Source organism: Euphorbia lathyris, chromosome 3 (genome assembly GCF_963576675.1).
Source record: "Euphorbia lathyris chromosome 3, ddEupLath1.1, whole genome shotgun sequence".
NCBI classification, from domain to species: domain Eukaryota; kingdom Viridiplantae; phylum Streptophyta; class Magnoliopsida; order Malpighiales; family Euphorbiaceae; genus Euphorbia; species Euphorbia lathyris.
The window spans coordinates 13,904,899-13,922,931 of NC_088912.1; the positions used below are offsets into that span (position 1 = coordinate 13,904,899).

General features: G+C 36.4%; 1 protein-coding gene across 2 annotated transcripts; it reads right to left on the bottom strand.

The window, feature by feature from the left end:
- Positions 1-13,378: 13,378 nt before the first annotated feature.
- Positions 13,379-15,784, bottom strand: LOC136221948 (uncharacterized). Of its 2 annotated transcripts, XM_066009425.1 has the most exons (3): positions 15,026-15,784; positions 14,027-14,948; positions 13,379-13,700 (listed from the first exon to the last, which is right to left on the bottom strand). In XM_066009425.1, exons 2-3 carry the CDS (start codon positions 14,697-14,699, stop codon positions 13,687-13,689), a joined length of 687 nt encoding a protein of 228 aa, XP_065865497.1. In that variant the 5' UTR covers positions 14,700-14,948; positions 15,026-15,784; the 3' UTR covers positions 13,379-13,686. The 2 variants fall into 2 exon arrangements, with proteins under 2 accessions (XP_065865497.1, XP_065865496.1); XM_066009424.1 differs by having other exon boundaries at positions 14,027-15,784.
- Positions 15,785-18,033: the final 2,249 nt, after the last annotated feature.

An 18,033-nucleotide genomic window follows, 5' to 3' on the forward strand; every position in this document is an offset into this window, starting at 1 on the left:
CTCACCTGTTGGATCGTGCTCGCACAGAATCAAAGTATTAGACTCCATAATCCAGAATCACTAATTAACGAATGTTTGAGTCTGATGATTAGTTATACCTACTAATACCAATGAGATGAACAATTGACACATTAGAAAAATCAATCCATTCTGTTATCTCAAGTCGGGTCCCAATCCTAATGAACTCCTTCACCGATCCATGTAACTGTCTAGATATCTGAATATCTAAAGCTTATGAGATCAGCTTTCTGTCTCGACAAAAAACACTGTTACATGCAAGTCTCAACAGTAATATGCCAACCTCTATAACATATTACTTGACTTGGGTTTACTTTAAGTCTCCCTTCATGCTTGTATGAACACTTTATAACTACTTAATAAACTTAGGGTTACTTTCTTTATGAAAGATTTGTGCCTTTATATATAGTGACAGTTTAATGCTATATATCTGATTAAGCAAATGATTAAATAAACAATTTATTCATTAATATTTATATCCTAAAAGAATTGTCTATAGGATATAAACCCCAACAAAGTGTTGATGAAATAGATATCCAAATTCGGGGTGGGACCCTAGATACATTCGGATACCTCATTGATTTTATCTTTTGAGGTTGACATGTGTTGGGGTGGGACCCTAGATACATTCGGATACCAAAATCAACATAACGTAACATAACGTAACGTAACGTAAAGCAAAGTAAAGTAACGTAAAGTAACGTAAAGTAAAGTAAATTAAAGTAAAGTAAAGTAAAATAATATAAATTAACATAACATATCTTAACGTAGCATAACGTAATGTAACTTAGCATATCTTCACGTGGCGTAAAGTAACATAACGTAACGTATCTTAACGTATCTTTGTTGACAGGATGGAGTAACATTTATGAAATAAGAAACCTTTCCATATGCCTACTTTTGATGGTTTATTAAACTAATTTCAATGACACACATTCGAAGGTAGGAGTGACATCATTGAGGAAGGGATTACAATCATTGTAGTGAAGGCGCTTCAACATCTTGGCGCTTACAAGTGTATTAGTCATTCCACTTATATAATTTTTATATCGAGTGCGAGTAATTCCATTAGGATCGGGTTGTACCGAGTACCCACATGTACAATACCCCTTCCTATCCCTAGTCTTAATAGTGATATCATTATATTAAATTAAGGGTCATAATAGGTACCTAAATTTGGCAGGTAGGATTAATTAAGTCCAAAATGAAGTTTAAGTATCAACGAAGCCCTCGGTTATATAATTAATTCACTCCAAAACGGAAACACACGAAAATTGTAAAATACGTGAAAAAATTAGTAAAATGGAAAAATTATGAAAAATTGAGAAAACGTAAAAAACTTAAAATGAAGTTTAAGTATCAACGAAGCCCTTAATTATATAATTAATTCACTCTAAACCCGAAAAACATGAAAATTGTAAAATATGTGAAAAAATTAGTGATACAAAAAAAATTAAGAAAGTTTGAGAAAACGTAAAAAGCTGATGGTAATACTTAAAATTCATGTTTCGTGTTTTCATGTTTTTTCCATTTTTTTTTTGCATTTTTTCTTGTTTTTACCATTTTCTTATTTTTTTGCTTTTCAAGTTGTTAATTGTTTTGGTATTTTTTACATTTTTTTCGATTTTTTTTCGTTTTTACCTTTTCCACGTTTTTCTTTTCATAATCTATATTAAATATTTCATTAGTTTATTGTAATAATTATTCTCTCATAATTTAAATATTTTTTTTTGGTAATACTTAATCTATTTTATTATATTATATTTTATGAAGTCAATAGCACCTCTAGACAACTCCGCCTGTGAGGGTCACTTGGTGGCCTTTACAGCCGGTCTCAAGCCCGGACAAAGGAGGAGGGTTGCGGTAGGTTTGTGACGGCCAGCGTAAAACTTAGCCACATCTTATGACATGAACCATAATATAAATACCGTTGGGGCGTTCCCTACTCAACGACGCGTTGCACTTCCTAGACCCGGGTGTAGTGATAAATGTGCAAGGGTTGCTAGGTCGTCGCCCCGAAGCGGCACGCCACCCCAGGACCCGGGGGTGGTGTCAAATATACAAGGGTTGCGGGTAAATAAGCTAGTTCACGGTAATGGTAGGGGTAGGGGTAAGGGTAGTAGGTTACGCTTTGGGACATGGAACATAGGTTCTTTGACAGGAAGATTAGCTGAAATTGTAGATGTTATGAAGAGGAGGAGAATAAATATATTATTCCTACAAGAAACCAAGTGGGTTGGAGCCAAGGCTAGAGAGATAGCTCCTTGGGGTTATAAGCTTTGGTACTCAGGAAAGGATAAGGGTAGAAATGGAGTAGGTATTCTTATTGATAGGGAGTATATTGATGAGGTAGTAGCGGTGTCTAGGAAGAGCGATAGAATTATGAGTGTTAAGCTAGTGATAGGGGATGAGGTTGTGAATGTCATTAGTGCATATGCGCCACAAATAGGATTAGATGTGTCTATAAGACAAGCTTTTTGGGATGACTTAGAGGAAGTGGTGCAACAGGTTCCTAGGGATGAAAAAATGGTACTAGGGGGTGATCTCAATGGACACGTGGGTTCTAGGCGAGATGGGTTTGAGAGTGTTCATGGAGGGTATGGTTTTGGAGATAAGAATGAAGCAGGAAATGATATTTTGGAATTCGCATCAGCCTATGACTTGAGTATCATGAACACATGGTTTATGAAGAGAACATCCCACTTAGTGACTTATCGGAGTGGCGGTAATGCGAGCCAAATTGACTTCTTCTTAGTAAGGAGTGCTTGGAGAAAGAGTTATATTGATTGTAAGGTGATCCCTGGTGAGAGTACGACAACCCAACATAGAGTAGTGGTGCTAGATTTTCGAAGTAGGAAATGTATAACAAAACAAACACCTCAAGTAGAGACTAAGATTAAGTGGTGGAAATTGCAAGGGGAGAATCAACAAAAATTTGTGGATGAGAGGACCAAAAAAGATATTTGGACTTGCAATATGGATTCAGATATAGATTCGATATGGAATAAGATGGAGCATAGTATAAGGGAAGTAGCGAAGGAAGTTCTAGGGGAATCTAAAGGTAGCATGCCATCGGGTAAGGACACATTTTGGTGGACAGAAGAAGTACGACAAGCAGTAAAGAGTAAGAGAGAATCCTATAAACTATTGGGGAAATGTAGGAGTGACGAGAACTACGAAAAATACAAAGAGGCTAAAAGGGAAGTAAAGAAGGTCATACGAGATGCTAGAGCAAAGGTGAATCGGGATCTGTATACAAGATTGGATACGAAAGAAGGGGAAAGAGACATATATAGAATTGCTCGGATGAGAGATAGGAAGACGCGAGATCTCGGAAAAGTTAAATGTGTGAAGGATGTGGACCAGAAAGTCCTAGTTGGAGATAAGGATATCAAGGAACGATGGAGGTCCTATTTTGATGACTTATTTAATGGAGATCGCCAATAAGATGTTGGAGATATAAGTATCCATCACGATATGATAAATCATGAATGCCTGCGGAGAATTCAAAAGGGTGAAGTCAAAATGGCATTAAGTAAGATGAAGTTGAAGAAAGCAGTAGGACCTGATGGCATCCCTATTGAGATTTGGAGATGTTTGGGAGAAAGAGGAATCGAATGGTTGACGACGTTCTTCAACAAAATTTGGAGAAACAATAAGATGCCATCAGAATGGAGGAAAAGTACCTTAATCCCTTTGTATAAGAACAAAGGCGATGTCCAAGATTGTGCCAACTATCGGGGAATCAAATTAATGAGTCACACTATGAAACTTTGGGAGCGAGTGATTGAACAAAGGCTAAGGAGGACGGTGAAGATCTCGGAAAACCAGTTTGGCTTTATGCCAGGAAGATCAACTATGGAAGCCATCCATCTAATGAGACAATTAATGGAGCACTATCGAAATAAGAAGAAAGACTTGCATATGGTTTTCATTGACTTGGAGAAAGCATATGATAAGGTACCAAGGGAAGTACTTTGGTGGACCTTGATAAGGAAAGGCATTTCGCGGAAATATATTGACATCATAAAGGACATGTATGAGGGAGTATGCACGAGTGTACGTACTAGTGTTGGGAAAACTGAAGAGTTTCCTATTACGATTGGAGTGCATCAAGGTTCCGCACTAAGCCCATTTCTTTTTGCCATCGTTATGGATGAACTAACAAGTTCACTTCAAGATGGTATACCATGGTGCATGCTGTTTGCAGATGATATTGTGTTGGTTGATGAGACGAAAGAAGGAGTGGAGATGAAGTTGGAACTATGGAGGCAAACTCTGGAATCTAGAGGCTTTAAGTTGAGTCGAAGTAAGACAGAATATTTGGAGTGTAAGTTTAGCGGCCGTAGGAGTAGGGAGGCAGGGACAATCACCCTAGATGGGAGAGTTGTTCAGGCCTTGGATTGCTTCCGGTATTTAGGATCTATTATCCAAACGGATGGAGAAGTAGATGGAGATGTTGCCCATAGGATTAAAGCTGGTTGGTCGAAGTGGAAGAGTGCTACGGGTTTCCTTTGTGATCCCGGCATGCCTAATAGATTGAAGGGAAAATTCTACCGGACGGCAATTAGACCAGCATTGTTATATGGTACGGAGTGTTGGGCAGTGAAACACTGCCACATCCATAAGATGTCGGTGGCGGAGATGCGTATGTTGAGATGGATGTGTGGTCACACGAGAAAGGACCGGGTGCGTAATGAAATAATTAGGACAAAAGTAGGGGTCACATCTATTGAGAATAAAATGAGAGAAAACCGACTAAGGTGGTTTGGCCATGTGAGACGTAGAGCGTTTGATGCGCCGGTTAGGAGAACCGAAGAGTGGCAAAGGGATGTAGTGGTGAGGGGTAGGGGAAGACCTAAGCAAACTTGGAGAAGGGTGATCGAGAGTGATATGAGTTTATTGGGAATTGAGGAAAATATGGTAGTGGATAGGACGGAGTGGAGGGAGCGAATCTGTGTCGCTGACACGACTTGATTTTCACGGTTTTATATGATGGTTCATGTTAGCCGACCCCGAATCATTTCGGTACTAAGGCTTTGTTGTTTTTTGTTGTAATAGCACCTCTAGACATATAAAACCAAAATAAAAGGCACAAAAAAATAATAAAAAAGAAGAAGAAAGGCAGTTAAGAGCAATTAGAAAAGACAAAAACAAAAGCAGAGGCCACATGAATATGAGAAAAAGAGAAGAAATTAAGATATGAGAACTAACTTCCAGACATGGAAATAGAAGGTCATGTAATCTTATTAATTAGGGTGATTCATGAAAAGAAAAGAGAGTAAGGTCACGTGAGAGAGGACCAGAGAACCAAAATGAAAGACTTATTTTTCAAACTCATTTAAACAACACAAAAAAGGAAAGGAAAAGTGTAAGAAACCAATAAAAGGAAGAGATTGCAACATTTTTAATCTCCTAAGACCATTGGATTGGATTATGTTATAACCTTATACGCATTCGTTAACCCAAATAAATGCTTGAATAGGCACAAACGGCAATTAAACCAATATTGAACACGTACACGTAAAACTAAGTACGCATGAATATGATAATATTGATTTATCGGTCCTTGTAGGATGAGATTTCTTCTCTTCCCTAGACATATACGAAAATCGAACCTAGAATCTCTGAAGATGATAACCTTATTCGGACCACCCGAAATAGTCAGTTTCGAATCTAATCGGTGTCTAATCACAAACTGATGTGCAAATGCATGAGGTCATTTATATGTTGCTTGGTGAGTAGAAACAAAGTTAATTTATAGAGAGACAAAACTCTAAAAAGACAGTCTTGAAAAATAAAAAAAATGTGTTTCATAGTAAAAGCCATACTTAACAACTTCAATTCTTGACAATTTTCATTTTGAGATTGTTAACGATCAAATTACCAATGTTAATCCTAAAGTACTTCATTTTGAGATCGGCGACAATCAGTTGCGAATACAAGATTACTTGATTGGGGGGCCGATTTTACACGTGCGTTCGCAAAAACAATGTTTTTTTTTGCTAAATCGAACTTGCTCAATTTTTTTTTGGATATATGTCTGTTATAATTTGAATGTTCAAGAACCAATTTTTAAGTATTAATGTACAATTTCTCAAAATTAAGCTAGATTTCGTTTAATAGTCCTAACATGTAAAAAAAATTGGATTTAGGGAGGGCTGAACAGGTAAAAAAAATTTACAAATTTGATTTAAGATGGCCAAAAAAATAATTTGTATTTAATGAGGCCTAACAGGCAAAAGAAACAAAATTAGAAATTTGAATTTTGAGAGGCCTAACAGGAAAAAAAATTAGAAATTTAGATTTATAGAGGTTATCAAGCTAAAAAATTAGAAATTTGGATTTGGAGAGGCCTAACAGGTCCAAAAAAATTAGAAATTTGGATTTACGGAGTATCTAACATGTCCAAAATATTGAAATTTTGAATTTTGGACAAGTCTAACACGTAATGGGCCATTTTGGGGGTTAATTCAACACACCCGGTAATTTTTTTTTTCAGACAGGGGCCTGAAACTAACCGAGGTCATGGTAGTTCTGGCGGCCCCCTGTCAACAATAACAATCCTCATTCTAACAAAAAAAAATCACAGTTCTCATATAACAATAGTATAAACTGCATTTTTTTTAAAACCAGCTTCTCTCAACAATAATATCACAATTGGAGGTCACCAAAATTTATTTCACAATCTTTTTGCTCTCATTTAATCCCTATTGATGTTCGGCAAAGCCAAGTAACAGAGATAATGCGAGGATCATATTAAATTCCTTCCCTAAAAAACAAAATTACATATATAGACAAATAATCTGATTTTAAGAATAAATTGGTCGAGGTTTACACTTTCCTATTCGACGATCTAAATGTAGAGAAATATTGATAATATAATAGAAACAATTGGGAGAATGACTTGATTTATTCCATATGAGAAGGTGGCTTAAATAGCCTACAAGTAACAGAACAAATAAGAAACAACCCACTAAAAACGTGGGATACAGCAAAACAAATTTAACAACCTTATCCCAACTAGCTCCTAACAAATAGAGATATTATTCTAGCTAACAACTCTAAAACAACCAAATAACTTATCATATCCTCCCTTAAACTAAACACATATATGTATTTAGTTTATTGGCACTTCACAAACTCCTAACATCTATGGCAATCTCAGAAAATCTTCCAACTTCAGTGGCTTAGTCATTACATCAGCAACTTGACTCTTTGTTCCACAAAATTCCATCTTGATAATTCCATCTTTAACCAAATCACGTAAAAAATGGAAACGAACATCTATGTGCTTACTTCTGCCATGCATAACTGGATTCTTGGAAAGTTTGATGGCTGAACTGCTATCACACATCACAGTAGTGCTTCCCTTTTGCTCATGTCCCAGTTTCTCTAGTATTCTCCTCATCCAAACAGATTGACACGCACAAGCTGCAGCTGCCACAAATTCAGCTTCAGTACTTGATAATGTGACTATTGGTTGCTTCATTGAAGACCATGAAACAACTCCTGAATTCATTAAAAAAACATATCCAGAGGTGCTTTTCCTGTCATCAACATCTCTAGCATAATCACTATCAGTGAATCCTAGGAACTCTTTAGTTTCACCTCTTTTGTAAAATATTCCGTGGTTCACCGTCCCTTTCAAGTATCTGAGAGCTCTTTTCGCTGCTTGCAAATGCAACTCTGTAGGCTTAGACATGTAGCGACTAATTAAACTCACAACAAACATCATATCAGGCCTGGTGGTTGTGAGGTACATCAGACTTCCTACTATTTGCTTAAAGTAGGTGTCATCAACTTTGATTCCTCCTTCATCACTATGCAACTTACAGCCAGGAACAATAGGACTACAAACAACATTGCTATCCTCCATACCAAAACGTTTTAGAACATCCAATGCATATTTCCTTTGACATATATATACCCCATCAGTAGTTTGTAAGACTTCTATGCCAAGGAAAAATCTCATCCCCCCCAAATCAGACATGTCAAATTCCCTTAGCATAGACTCTTTAAATTCATGCTTCATAATATCATCATCACCAATATAAATTAAGTCATCCACATAAACACTCACAATAAGGATTTTACCTCTACTACTTGTTTTAGTGAACAAGGTTTGTTCGCTGTGACATCGCTGAAATCCTTCGCTTATAAAGTGTGCTTCAAGTCGACTGAACCAAGCTCGTGGAGCTTGTTTCAATCCGTACAGAGCTTTCTGCAATTTATACACTTTCTGTTCACTCCCTTTCTGCATATATCCCATTGGCTGCTCTACATAGACATCTTCACTTAGTTCGCCATGAAGGAAAGCCGACTTCACGTGAAGTTGGAAAATCTTCCAATTTCTTTGAGCTGCTAAGGCAATAATCATGCGAACCGTATCCATCCTTGCTACTGGTGCATAAACTTCGGTGTAATCCACTCCTTATTTTTATGAATAACCTTTCGCCACCAACCTCGCTTTGTATTTGTCCACCTCTCCAAGTTCATTGAATTTTGTCTTATAAATCCACTTTACTTCGATTTTCTTGGCACCTGTAGGTAACTCAGTTAGTTTCCATGTTTTATTTCGCACAATTGCTTCCATTTCCGCATCCATTGCTGACCTCCATTTAGGATTTTTTTCAGCCTCTTCAAAACTAATTGGATCTGCAGTCATAATTTGAGTTATGTTAACCTCAATGTCCTCATCTGAAAACCCCTCGCCAGTCACATAATCTTGCAAGTAAGCTGCGGCTTGTCGATTTCTTCCTCCTCTTCCATTTAAATCTCCTGATGATGCATTAAAAGATGATGCTGAGTTTGGCTCATCATTCATTGTTTCTGAGTTTCCATCGATGCCTCCTTCATGACTGATAACATCATCTTCGATCGAAACATCGCAATTATCATCATCTGCCCATTCCAAGTCCACTAAGATCTGTGCATCAAAACTTTTGTCCCAATCCCATTGTTTATCTTCTTCGAAAATGACATCTCGACTTACTACAATCCGTTTTGAGATTGGATCATATAAGCGATATGCCTTTGATTCATCACTGACACCTAAGAGAACGCAAGAAAAACTCTTGTTGGCCAACTTTGTCCTTCTTTCATCAGGGATATGCACATGTGAAATGCAACCAAAAACTCTGAAATGCGCTACTGCTGGTTTGGTTCCGCTCCATGCCTCTTCTGGTGTGATATCCTTCACTACTAATGTAGGGCTCCTGTTCAATACATGATTTGCCCAATTAACAGCTTCGTGCCAAAAAGTCTTTGGTATTTTCTTTTCTGACAGCATGCTTCTAACCAAATTCATCACGGTTCGGTTTTTCCGTTCTGCCACACCGTTCTGTTGGGGAGTGTACGCTGCTGTTAATTGCCTTTTAATGCCATGCTGCTTGCAAAACTCATTAAATTCTTCAGAATTAAACTCTCCACCTCTTTTCTTACTGTTGGACTCTGGAGAGATCGGACCGCAAATGTCTGCATGCACCAACTGTAACTTCTGTGTGGCTCTCCATGTGCTCTTCTTTGATATGGGATCTCTCTGTTGTTTCCCCACCATGCAATCTCACTTACATATTCTGGAACACTCATTACTCTTTGAAAAGTTGCAACTATCAATTTGAGTTCCGTAACATGATAACAGATAAGAATAAACTTGAACTTCCTTGGTGAGACGCATGATAAAGTTACCACCAAAGCTGGAAACAACTCAATGATTTGATCTAAGAGAACAAAAACAGATGGTTAAAACCCATAGCAGCAGCCTGAATTCATTTGTCAATAATGGAAATCAGCTTATATTTTAAGCCAAATATAGTTAAATAAGATTCATGGATGATTAGACCCAAATATGAGACTGAACAGAGGATATCAGACCCAAATTGAGAACAACAGAGATTTAAAATTGAAAATTAATTAACTTAGAATCAAATAGGTGAATGATTTGAACACAACAGAGCTTAGATTAGATTGAAGAGGAAGAAATCAGAAGATGCAAACCTATGGAAACGGCTTGAATATAGAGAGAGATAATTGAAGGAGGCAAATTAGATGAGTTACTCTCATTTCCTGCATGGGAATTTCAAGTCAGAGAAACACATCGTTGATCTTTGATTTCGTTTCTTTTTGCGGACAAGGTTTCCTTTTATGGGTGTTTCGTGATAAGTGGCTTTTAACGTAACATCTTTAAGAACATCCTACATTTAACATGAAAGTTAAATGTTCGAACATCTGTAATTTATAATAGAAAGCACAAATGCATTATAGTTTCTAATCAAAACAGAATGCATAATATCATTTAAATTGGAAGGACATGAAAAAGGTCTTCTTACTATCCTCTAAGAGTCAAACGTTATAGCGATAAATGAGCGAGAGACGTGTTGAAAGGGACAACAAGGAGAACACTCAAAAGTATATTGCACTAATGGGAGAAGTAAGAACCTAACAAAACCGAACCAGACCGACACTTCATATTTATTCGACATTGTTTCCATATTTCAAGAAAAACTAAAATATAGATTCAAAAGTACATTTCTTTTTAAAGGCAAGATATAAAATCTGGAATAGTGTAAAATCAGTGAAGAATTCCATTAAGAATCTCTTAAAAGAGAAAGGGAAAAAGGCAAGCTATATATAATAGCTTGGATACAGTATGAAGAAGAGGAAAAAGTAAAACGACACATATAGATGTGTTTTAGGGATACAATTATAAAGCATAATGGTGACTATACTGCTGAGGTGGCATATAACACCCAATTCCAATAGCCTCCCCTCAAGTTGTGGATGGTGTCAAAGGAAACAATCCCAACTTGACAAGAACTGGCTGCATCTGAAATCCTGAAATGTTCTTGGTAAGTAAATCTGCAAGTTGGTTATGTGTAGCAATATATGGCGTAGTAATAAACCCCTTCACCACACTCTCACGAACCACATGACAATCAATGTCGATGTGTTTAACCTTCTCATGAAAGACAGGATTCGCGGCTATATATATGGCTGCTTGGTTGTCGCAATGAAGAGGAATAGGAAGTGAAACTGTAAGCTGAAACTTTGGCAATAAGTAACTCAGCCACTTCAATTCGCACACAGTTGTAGCCATGGCTCTGTATTCGGCTTTAGCTGATGACTTACTCACAGTAGATTGCTTTTTCGACTTCCAACTAATTAAACTTGAGCCAAGAAGTACACAGTAACCCGTTACAAATTTCCTGGTGATCTTACAACGCCCCCAATCGGAGTCACAAAAACCGGTTAATAAGAAATTATTGCTGCTTGAGTAAAATAATCCCAATGAACTCGTGCCTTTCAAGTATTTGAGAACATGAATTGCCGAGTGCCAATGTAACTCAGTTGGATGTTGCATAAATTGGATGAGTTGTTGGGTGATAAAAGCAATATTCGGCCTAGTAAATCCTAGGTAAAGTAGTCGCCCGATCACTCTTCGATATAGTTCTGGCTGAGAGAAACTTTCTGAAATAGGATCAGTGTGATCAAGATTAATACAACTAGGAAATGGACTTGAGACAGCTTTTGCATCTATATGTCATGTATCAACAAGCAAATCATGAATATATTTGCATTGTGATAGCATAATGCCCTTGTCTGATCTATGAAGTTCTACCCCAAGGAAATATTTTGCATTTCCTAAGTCTTTGATTGTGAAAAGCTTGTTTCACATCAACAATTTGTGAGAGTGAAGAACCTGTCAACAACATATCGTCAACATAAATCACAATTGCAGTGAAATTCTCTTCCAGCACTCGAGTAAAAAGACAATAATCATTCATAGATTTCTGGAATCCCAATTGTTGTAAAGAAGTTGTGAATTCCTTGTACCATTGTCGTCCCGCCTGTTTAAGGCCATATAAAGATTTTTTAAGCTTACATACCTGACCAGGTAAAGCCTTGGTATAACCAGCAGGAGGAATCATGTAGATATCCTCATCAACAAACCCATGTAAGTACGCGTTATTGACATCCACCTGATGTATTGGCCATTGTTTGGCAGCTGCAATCGCCAGGAACAGACGAACTGTAACTGTTTTGGTCACCGGAGAAAAACTCTCGGTGTAGTCGACACCATACTTCTGATCATAACCCCGTGCAACGAACCTGGACTTATAACGCTCAACACTCCCGTCAGCATGGTATTTAATCTTAAACACCCATTTACTGGTAATTGCTTGTTTTCCCTTGGGTAATTGTGTCAATTGCCAAGTATCATTAGTTTCCAATGCCTCAATTTCCTTCCTCACAGCTTCCTTCCACTCCTGGTCTTGATTTGCTTCAGCAAAACTTGTAGGTTCCTTGACTTTAACAATATTTGCCAAGAACAAAGTGTGAGGGAATGTACAAAGCATAGAAAAATCACCTGCAGCTGTATTAACAACAAAATCGTTAAGCCAAGTAGGGGGTTTAGTCACACGAGCAGAATGTCGATTTGGGATAATAGATGGGATAGCAGATGTAGGAAGTATATCTGATGGAGTAGAAGAATGCTCGGGTAGTGTGTCTAAAGAAGTGGAAGTAACAGGAGATAAAGAAGATGTCTGAACATTGAATTGAGGAGAAGGGACATGTTGAGAGGATAATGGTTCACTGATGGGAATTTCTTGGGATGATGAAGTATCAATGTCTCCAATGGGAAAACAAGGTAAGGGTAGCGAAGAGTGATCAATAGATAAAGCTACACCGGGAAATTTGGTTTCATAAAATTGGACATCTCTAGAAACACAGAGTTTATGTGTATCGAGATTGTAAATTTTGCTTCCTTTTTGACCAGCTGAATTGCCCAAATAAATTCCACGAAAAGCTCGGGAAGAGAACTTATCCCTGTGAGGTGTTGTATCTGACATATAACATAAGCAACCAAAACTGCGCAGTAAATCATAAGTTGGTTGTTTATGATAAAACACAAAATGAGGACTCTGCCAGTTAAGAACCTTAGTAGGAAGAATGTTAATAAGGAAAGTAGCATGAAGCATAGCTTTTCCCCAGAATTGATTGGACAAGTTAGCTTGAAAAAGAAGTGCTCGTGCAGTTTCAGCTAAGAATCGGTGCTTTCTTTCAACAATACCGTTCTGCTGAGGTGTGTAAACACATGTCCGCTGATGTACAATGCCATGTTGATGAAAAACAGATTGAGTTTTGGAACCAACAAACTCTGTTCCATTATCTGAACGAACAGTTTTTACAATAGCATTAAACCGAGTTTTCACCATGGCAAAAAAATTCTGAAGCAGAGTAGGAACTTGATCCTTTGAAGCAAAAAGAAAAGTCCATGTAATTCGAGAGAAATCATCAACTATGGTTAACATAAAACGTGCACCTGTCAATGATACTTGTCTGTACGGACCCCAAACATCAATATGCAGTAATTCAAATACACCAACTGTTTTGATTTCACTCGAAGGAAATACAAGTCTGTGTTGTTTAGCTCTATGACATACCTCACAAGAGGAATCAACAACTTTACATTTCAAACTTGGCATATGCAACAACTTATGAGAAGAAACATGTCCTAATCGAATGTGCCATAACAAATCAGTGTTCTCAATACCAGATAAAGCTACATTATGCTGCTTGACACTAGAAATTGAAGTCTGCAAATTAGTTGGCTGCTGCAGTTGATACAGACCTCCTATCAATACTCCCTGTGCAACCGGTTTGCTAGAACCCAGGGCCTGCAATATACAATTCTTAGCAGAAAATTGTATGTTGATATTGCTATCTGTAAGCAATTGTCCAACTGAAAGCAGATTATATGTGAAATTTGGAACAAAGAGCACATTATGTAGATTCAAAACTGAATTGAGACATACTGATCCAATGTGTGTAACTGATTGTTTCGATCCATCGGGTAAATAAACCACTCGAGGAAATGCAACTTTGTGTATTTGATTGAATAGAGATAACTCATGGCACATGTGTGTGCTAGCACCAAAATCAATGATCCAAACATTATCTACAAATGAAACAGCATTTAAAGAGGTAGGTACTGATGTATTACCACTATATTCATTTGCAAAAGCAGTAAACTCAGAAGTATGAGCTGCTTCTTGTAATCCCTTGCCTTTGAAATACTTCTGGACTTCCTTTTGTATCATTTGCTCAACAATTTGCTTATCAGAACCGGTTCTATGATCACCTGTGTCAACATCACAATGTGAAACAAAATCTTCATGCATCAAATTTGCTTGCTGATATACCTGTTGCTGCTTCTTCTTCTTGTTGCCTTTAAACCAGTCAGGATAGCCTACAAGCTTGAAGCATTCTTCCTTTATATGTCCTCCTTTTTGACAATGCACACAAAATTTATCCTCCTTTGAAACAACAGATTTCTTCTTGCTACGAGGATCATATCTGGTCCCCATATTTGCTGAATGTGTTAAATCAATTGTATCTACTTGCAAATCCTTTTGTTTCTCAACACGTAATATCATAGAAAACACTTTGTTTAAGCTAGGATATGGATCGAATAGCAATATTTGGTTACGCACATGTTCAAACTCATCATTCAATCTAGCCAAAAACTGCATCAATTGATCCTCCTCATGGAAGGTTTGAATAGTAGATCTACTCTCACCACATTTACAGGTAGGCAAAGGCCTTAATGTAATCATTTCATCCCAAACCTTCTTCTGTTTGGTAAAATAAGAAGTAACAGATAAAGTTCCTTGCATAATAGAATTTACCTCTTGTTTAAGATGAAAGAACAAAATGCCATTGTTCGCACCAAATCTCTGCTTAATCTCGAGTCAGAGTTCTCGTGCAGTAGTCGCAGACATAAAACCTGTAGCATACTCTTTAGAAATGGAATTGATGATCTATGAGAAGACAAGACTATCAACTTCCTCCCATCGTTCATGAGTATCAGCATCTTTTCTTGGTTCTAGATCTGCTTTCAAAACGTAATTGAGCTTGCGTTTGGCCTGTAACGCTCGAGTCATAGCCTGACTCCACGAAATGTAATTGTAACCATTGAGGAGTGTAGTGATGAGAACGAGACCTGGATTATCAGAATGATGTACAGATCCAAACACATCTTGTGGTGTGCGCTCAGGATTGCGATTCATGTTTGAATCAGAATCTGTATAATACGATTCTTCTAATTCTTCCTCTTCGATTTCACTTCCAGACTGTAAAGCATGTAGATAAGAAATTCTTACCATTGAAATGTCGTGAGGATCTTGAATTCTGCTCTGATACCATATAAAATCTGGAATAGTGTAAAATCAGTGAAGAATTCCATTAAGAATCTCTTAAAAGAGAAAGGGAAAAAGGGAAGCTATATATAATAGCTTGGATACAGTATGAAGAAGAGGAAAAAGTAAAACGACACATATAGATGTGTTTTAGGGATACAATTATAAAGCATAATGGTGACTATACTGCTGAGGTGGCATATAACACCCAATTCCAATACAAGATATAATGAAAAATAAAAAATACAAGTCTCCTTTTCCTAGCAAAGATAACAATAAATTATAATGTTCAAAAAAGGAAGTATTGGTACCTATTGTTTCTTATAGATTGTCTAGCTATACGCGATGTGGTAAATTCACAGATTTTTACAAAAATAGGAGTTATCTTTTTCATTAATAATGTATATTCATAAAGGAAGATTTTAATATCACACATATGTCTAAGTACACATGAATTAAAATACACATGAATTAAAACCTACTTAGAATCAACAACCAAAGTACCATAGCCAGGAAAACAAGCACGACCATGAGGTGCACTCAAGGTTCAGCTCTCCTACCTTACGATAATGCACTGCTAAAAGAAAAATCAACACCAATATGTACTACTTTCCAATATGATAGTTTTTAAGCTTTTTAGTTTTTCAAAACCAAACCCTAAAAGTATAGAACGAATATAGTTTAGCCCATGAATAGGATCTATGTTGAATTTGCACTTCAGTTCAATAACGAACCTTTCCTCACTATCCTACCAGATTCATATTATCTTCTACAAAGTCTTTTAAAACCAAGCCTTAAAAGCATAGAAAGAATATAGTTTATCTCATGAATAGGATCATTGCAACCTATGTTGAATTTGCATTTCAGTTCAACAAGGAACCTTTCATCTTATGTTCAACAAGCAATGTTAACAATATGACTCCTGATTTGCACATTTGAACAAGGAATTAATAATTTAAACCTCAACTTATGTGTTATTATCATCTTCAGGATAGTTTTCGCTGACAATATTCTGCAATTAATGATAAAATATATTTTTTTGTTCTTCTTAGTGCCTGGAAGATCTGCTGGTGCACTCACATATTGACATGAATCTTCTTCCTGTTTCTTCACCATGTTTTTTCTGCACAAAATTAACAAAGTTAAAATCATGGTTTCCATACCTTATTTTCTTTGCTCTATCACTTAAAGGAAACAAAATCAACTAAACTAACCAAGTCGAAAACTAAACAATTGAGTCTCAAGCGAACTAGCAAAATATCCACAAAAATCTATCTTTATGTTTTTTTATTTAAGATACAAAAGTCAGATAAAATCCATTTTAAATCAAGTGAAATATTAAAGGATAAATAAAACAATCAAACAATTTGGAACATACAATATCAATATTCACATTATGTGAAGAAAGGATAAGAAAATTCAAATAGGTAAGTCTTATAATTATCAGGTTATCAAGAAAAATTAAAACCATAAAAAATAGTCTTTCTAGATGGGCTTATTACCTATTGTATCAAGAAGGTGTGAATCTTAGAAAATATGAAATTGAAACAACAATTTAGATCCACCAAAAAATAAAACAATTGAAAATATTAATATAGTTGAACATTAACCATGCATGTAGTTCATAGTTAACGAGTAATCAAAACACTAAAGACATTTATCATAATGAAAAAAAAACACTAACTGATTAAAATATCCCATATCACACTACAAGAAATCGTACATGGTTGTTAGGCCAGAGTTATCGCCCCACTAAAAAAAATATTCTTGTGATAGGTCCTGTTCCTGGTCAGAAATATAGTGAAATTACCTTTCCAATTCTTTCTCCGGACCCCGCCACTAAGAAAGATGTTCACTTTTTAAAATATCCCATATATGTAGGCGGAAACGAACTACAGAAAAGAAAGGAAAGGACTGGACTATGAGACTGGTAAAGAATTGATCTTTGAAGATCAAATGAAGGAGAAGAATTTCTCTGTTTACGGGACTGTCTTGATCAAATAGGAGCTTTGGACTTGATCAAATAGGAGCTTTGGAGCGAGTTCTAACGGTACAAATAGCTGCTTTTACGCTCGTTCTATAGGTTCTTTTCCTTCTAACGTAATGCTAGAAATAGCTTTAGCTCTTTCTAACGGGATAAAGAGAAGCGAAGGGGCAAATAGCAGCTTTTCCGGTCCTTCTATAGCAGCTTCAGAAACTTGATTTCTTCGGTTCTAAATTTTATGAATGTTAAGGTTATCTTAAAATTCTAGAAAATTTGAAGCTTTTTAGTGGTTTTTTTTCTCACTTTTTATAAGAAAATCGACATGTTTTTTGTTCTTTTGGAGATAATGAAACATCAAATATACCAACTATTGCTGTCAAATTATGTTCTGTTACTTGTGAATTTTATTTTGTGTTGTTAAGGATAATCATTTTATTAAGAAATCCCATCTTAACAGATGTAGATTACATCAGGAATTCTTTGGAAAATACACATTGAAGCAAGCATTTGTGAGGATAAGTCTATATATTCAAGTAGTAACTCATGACACTGAACTTAGATTCCCATTTTAAAAAATGATATTTCTGACTTAAAACGCATTTTCCATCAAATTAGAAAGTAAAACAATAGGATGATGTGCCAATGAAAGTATTGACGGAATTAAATTCTTTAACCAATATTTATTAGAACTATGTTACACGGACACTTCCCTTTAGTAGCGTTTCTTGTTTCGTGTCTGTGTCCGCTTGAAGGCTATTTTGTGAAGGTTGTGTTTTAGAAGTAACATTTCCCGTGTATGTTTCCATATCCGTGTCCGTGCAACATAGT

What these genes read in the sequence shown, in the direction of transcription:
- LOC136221948 (XM_066009425.1), bottom strand. Translation starts at nt 14,699, where the DNA reads ATGCAAGGAACTTTATCTGTTACTTCTTATTTTACCAAACAGAAGAAG.